The sequence below is a fragment of the Gymnoscopelus braueri genome (assembly GCF_963280865.1).
Source record: "Gymnoscopelus braueri genome assembly, chromosome: 14".
In the NCBI taxonomy this organism is placed as follows: domain Eukaryota; kingdom Metazoa; phylum Chordata; class Actinopteri; order Myctophiformes; family Myctophidae; genus Gymnoscopelus; species Gymnoscopelus braueri.
This window is the reverse complement of record NC_137619.1, coordinates 31,333,258-31,339,257: the sequence shown is the minus strand read 5'-3', so window position 1 is coordinate 31,339,257 and position 6,000 is coordinate 31,333,258. Positions and strand designations below refer to the sequence as shown.

General features: G+C 41.7%; 1 protein-coding gene across 1 annotated transcript in view; it reads left to right on the top strand.

The window, feature by feature from the left end:
* LOC308100967 (ankyrin-3-like) overlaps positions 1-6,000 on the top strand; it is a gene marked incomplete at its 5' end in the record, with an annotated part of 144,595 nt that overhangs the window by 50,286 nt on the left and 88,309 nt on the right. Inside the window, one exon of the mRNA XM_080450186.1 lies at positions 5,720-5,821. Coding sequence (XP_080306312.1) covers positions 5,720-5,821 — 102 coding nt within the window. The remainder of the gene's footprint in view (positions 1-5,719; positions 5,822-6,000) is intronic.

The following is a 6,000-nucleotide window of genomic DNA, read 5'->3' as shown; positions in this document are numbered from 1 at the left end:
CTTGTCTGGTGGCCAATTCTGCGGATGTACTGTAGAAATGGCCTTGGGTGATTTAAAAAGTCTGGATTGACATAATAGTAGGACTATATAACAAGCATATTGACAGGAGACGCCGTGCTCAAGACTGTAAATACTGTAGGTGCATTCCACCAGAAACACTCATAGTTCTGCTTGCCACGCTAAAAGATGACTAATTGTCAATACAAATGGATCTAATCCAGAATTATTTGGAGCAAGGAACACGTCCATTAAAGGAGTAGTTCACCCAAAAAATTGCTTAGTTTCTATCAATTACACACCCCATGAAGCATTGAATTCGTGGATATTGTTTTGTTTTTGTCGCCTTTCCTAAGCCAATAATTTGATGACCGGCGGAAAGATGCTAATGTATCCGGTAGGAGACTCAAAGAGTCACCTTTCCCGCAGGTCATAGCGCTGCACAGTCCATAACGCTGCACCCTTAGTTTTTGTGTAATTGGTTGACATCACAAATTGCATCCGTAGTTTTAATAGTGGATTTAATATTCAAAGAGCTCAGCAATATCATAAGACTGTTGAATTTTATTGAATGCTGCCTCCTTAGACGGCATATTTGTAGAATACACTTTTACCAGGATTAACATGGTTGATTGTCATTTCATTACCAACTTAAGAGGGAAATTCCTTTCGTGTTTGACATTGAGAAAGCGTATTTGCAAATGATACTGTAAATACCAGCTCTTCAAACTCACTCGTATATCAGTTCACTCACCCTCTCTCTCTCTATCTCTCTCTCTCTCTCTCTACCACTAGATTAATGCTATCCTTCAGGCTTAGCCTAGTCTTTAATGGCCCATTTTCTTTGAACCTTTGGTCTGTGGTGGTTTAATCGTATTTCCCTTAGCTAATCTCTCCCCCATCCCCATGTAATTCCTCATATATAGAGACCCCAAGATCTGTGGTGCTGGACATAGACAGGATGTTTGGTGGAAAATGACGGTCACTGCTGTGCTGTCACTGTTACGATTTAGGAGATAAACCAAGTGCTACGAAGACTTTTGACTTGTGCAAGTGCGGGTTATTTCATCTGTGTTCTCTCTGGGCAGAAGATTCTTATGCGGATGATTATTATACTGTAAAGGGGTTTATGTTGGAGGGAGAAAAAATATTTATTTGGGTATAATTATCTTACCTACCATCTTACCTACCATCCCAATCATCCAACCCCAGCTCAGTAGTATAATACTCACATGGAAAGCTTAGCCAGATGGCATATCATGTTTTTTTCTTGCTGACTGTCATTGAATCTGTAAAAGCTTAAGTCTTCCTTTATATACATGATTATTATATGCTTATGTACTTGTTATAAAACGAGGTCTATGTTCTAAAATACTTGGACGTTTGGCCTTTTGCTCTCACTTACGTAATGCTGGAAAGTGTAAATCATTGGTTGTCAGGCGGGCAGTCTGTCAACAGCAATGAGGAGCAAGCATTTCCATGTCGGAGGTCTGAGTGCGAGGTCAAACGGCTGGTCGCACTGAACAAATCCTAAGGGTCTTAGTGTAGGGGGTCTGTTGCTAGCACGTTACACATCAACATGACAGCCACTTAGAACACATCATGCTGCTGCTTATGTAAGTGACCAGTCAAATGTTGGGTGTTGTGCATGCTTGCAGACATACTGAGAGGCTACAGTTTAGTCCGCCTAGTAGTGAAATACTTGCATAAGCTGGAGAGACTGCATAAATAATTGACGACAGAGACAGAAAGATAGGAATATCCCCAGAAAGCTGTGGAAGAGGTGGACCAGCAAGCCAGCTACCATTATAACAATGTTTTTAAATAATTTGTATTGTAGACGAATGTCATTGTTTCCATTTTACCCTCTTCCAAATGAGAACTCTGGTTAAAAAGGCCTTTTAGTAATCCATTTGGTTCTAAATCATTAACGAATCATCAACTCATTCTTTACATTGTTGTTGGATTGTCTTTCCTGGTGTTCTACCGGAGAGAGTTCTATAAAGATTACAACAAAGAAAAAAACTACATTTTGTCAGACTGACTTTAAATCGCATGCCAAAATATGATTCACCTTTGGATGTTTGATAAATTGCATTTAAAATTTCTTTTTAATTTTTGTTATCAACACATATACTGTACAATACATCCAATGAAAATAAATCAAATAGCACAAAATGCACAAATACAGTGCAACAAACAAATAGAGTCGATCTACAAGCTCAGTCATAACACGTCACGCTGCGACGCTTATAGATATGCTGCTGTTTTCGACGCACAACACTGACACTGGCAACTATGTATAACCGCGAGGCTTAGTGAATACAGTACGTACGCTTCCTATCAGAGACACAGCAGGGGGAGAATAGTTTAGCGGCAGTGTTGAGGCGAGATACTGTGATGACAGTGAACTGGCTAGAGACTAGGTAAAGACTGGGGCAGGTGCCAGGGGGACTTCTTACGGGTCACCATGAAGGACAGTGATTACTCTGCTTACAATGTGTGAGAAGGCAGTGTACAGCAGAAGTGCGAGCAGGGACAACCTAAGGAAATCTGTTAGCACGCAGCAGTGTAAAGTAACTAAGTACATTTACTCAAGTATTTTTTACTTTACTGGAGTATTTCCAATTTTCTATATTCTACTCCACTACATCTCAGAGGCAAATATTGTACTTTTTACTCCACTACAATGATTTGAAAACTTTAGTTACTAGTTACTTTGTAGATTTTGATTATTATTACAAAAAACACATTAACCACTTCAGCCCTATATACATTTCGGCCATTTGAAAATAGCCGATCTACAAGCTCACAATGCCTCACATTGTGAGCTTGTAGATCGGCTATTTTCAAAAGATTTTTGTACATTTTATACATTTGAAAACTTGTGAAATGGTGACATTCTGCATAATGATTACATTTGGAATTCCGGACTTTTACGTGTAACAGAGTATTTCTACATTGCAGTATTAATACTTTTACTTAAGTAAAACATGTGAGTACTTCGTCCATCACTGATTCCTTGTGAGTTATATCATGTTATCCAGTAGTTAAATGATTCTGATTATGCTGTTGAAATTGAATTATTGTATTTTTGTTTGGGCTTTGTAAATGGGATGTGATGGTCTCTGGAGTCTTGGTGAATTGAGTTGAGTTAATTGAGTTTATAATGATCACCATTAGCTGATGGCTCAATTGCTGTAGTCTTCACGCTTAATGAATGTCAAGACAGAAATTGGCGATGCAAAATTGATCTGGTTGTTGATGGTTTGTGCTGTGCAGTTCATATTTCTGATCTTTCTTCTTGGCTGCCAAAGATGGAGCATGTTGAAGAACCATTCTAGACCCTTATTGCTAGTGAGAGAAGAGTCTAGTATTGTATGCTGCTGCTGCACTAGCCAGAATGCAAGCAAAAAGTTGACATTGAGTGGGTTCATTTCCACGTTATTTCTGGAACTATTTTTGTAGGTAGACAACAGGTCAGTTACTGTAGGACATTGAGCTCATGAGTTTTCATAGTCAATTCACCGTGCAGTGACCTTCAGCTGTATGAATATCCGTTTAGTTTGTTTTTATCACAGCTACTGGTACTCGTTTCAATTCCATTTTAAACCATCCTAAAGCAAGCAACCATCACTGATAGAGGTTTCTCCTCTGCCTCCCTCCTGCTATCAACATCAACCAAAATCAGCAAACAAGACTTAAGGGTTTTCATACTTGGGCACAGGAATATAAAAATCTGGAATTGAGAAATGAGACTCTTATCAAGCATCAGAGACCAGTTTTGCCCAAACGAAGATAATTAATTGAATGGGTGAATTGGGATTCACCAACAAGACCCTGGGCTGGCGTCATGCTCCATTATAACATAGAATTCCTCCAGGCCACGGGGGACAGAATGTCATTAGTGGTTGCCGCCCTATGCAATAAAATATGGAGTGTTACTTTAACTCTGAGCGTGTACAAATGAACCAATAAAGGTCATGTGTTACTCTTTCAGAGTTAAATTAACGCCCCGATTTTACCCTGCACTGTCCTCTCAGCTTACTGTATGGAAAGAGGAAGACATTTATGAATGTAGAGTGATGGGCTGCGGAGATACAGGCCTTAACTTAATGGTCCCTTGCATTAAGGAAATGGCTTTAGTTTCCAGTCACCGCTAGATCAGTGACTGTTTCTCACGCACGCACGCACGCACCACGCACGCACGCACGCACGCACGCACGCATGCACGCACGCACGCACGCACGCACAGACTCCTCCCTCAGCTTAACATGGCCTATCAGTGGAACAATCTGAACTTTTAATGCCTTGGTCACCGCTATTTCAGAGTTTGGTGAGATTCTCTGTTTGTCCGTCCAAGTTATTTTTGGACGAGCCCATGGCGTTGGGGGAGACAGGGGACAAGTTTGGATCACTGCTTTTGTACTGTTTGGCCCTGCCTACTTTACCCTAAGTGTCTTTGGGACTCTGGGCTAAATTTAGCAGGTCTAGGCATTTGATAATTCAGGGGAATTTGCCTAGAGCTTGTATTATAAAGCATCGTGTCACATTCAGCCTCTCTCTCTCTCTCTCTCTCTCTTTCTCTCTCCCCCCTCTATCTCTCTCTCTCTCCCACCCTCTCTCTCTCTCCCACCCTCTCTCTCTCTCTCTCTCTCTCTCTCTCTCTCTCTCTCTCTCTCTCTCTCTCTCCCCACATGCTTTTCAGGCATTAAAAAAAGCGACAACGGCACTGAGTTTTCGAGAATCTCTCTTTGTAGGGCGGCCACAGAGAGAGGAAGGCAAAGTTGCAGAGTTTGCTGTGTGTCATTTTGCGTCATATCCACATACATGAAGACGGCACCGAGACTTGACCTCCCTGTCTTCTCAACCTCTATCTAGATTGAGTCGTCCCGCTCTCTCCTGTGTGTGTGTGTGCGTCTCTCTCTTCTCCCATCCCTCTCTCTCTCTCTCCATCTGTCTCTCCCTCTCCCTTTCCACACACACATGCACACATGCACACACGCACGCATGCACACCACATTTGTTATGGGGACACAAACATGCTGATCTCATCATTTTATTTTGGTGTGCAAAGCCTTATTTCTGCTGTAACAGAGCAGAATAGAGGATGCTCTTCTGGTCGTTGCACGTTGGCGTAGATCCTCAAGTTTCTTGAAGAAAAGAGGCGGGCCTCTCTGTGACGACTTTGGGATTTAACTGAAGCTGAAGTGACTCTCCTTCTGGGATGTACTGTTAGTGGTTGACGGATGAAGGATGTCGTGTGTTGTTGCAGTGTTGTGGCTCTGGCCGGGCTGCCGGCTTAATTCCTCGTGGACTTCATTTTTGAGATGATTACTTTCGTTTGGTGTCGTCCCCCACTGGAGTTAATATTACTTTACGGGACACTGGTGTGACAATGGATCGCCTTACGATACCGATATCTGGACTCTGTTGTTGTTAGTCCGTTCTTCGGTGCTGTCTGAGAAATGCAGACCTCTGAGCTCTGGGAGGTACAGTACTTCATGACAGTTTACATGGACTATAAGCATAGTGTGCATGAATGTGAACCTGTCTGCCGACACTTAAGACATTTTATGTGTGTGATTGACATTACAGTATTGGCTCATATGTAATGTTTGACCCCTCTTTTTCTCCCTCTCTCTCTCTCTCTCTCTCTCTCTCTCTCTCTCTCTCTCTCTCTCCCTCTCTCTCTGTCTCTCTCTCTATTTCCTCTGTCCAGTCTGACAGTAATGCTAGTTACCTGCGAGCAGCCAGGGCAGGAAACCTTGAGAAGGCTCTCGACTACCTCAAGACAGGGGTTGAGATTAATATTTGCAATCAGGTGGGAGACACAGTTATTACATTATTATATACAATTTTAAAACAAAACACATTCACGTTTACAGTCCAGTGGTACATATATGTTTTCATATATGAACATTATCCATCACTTTGTATTTATACTTTGTACTGTATATGTGGCTGTCCATCACACTCATGCAGTTTCACATGCTACTCAAG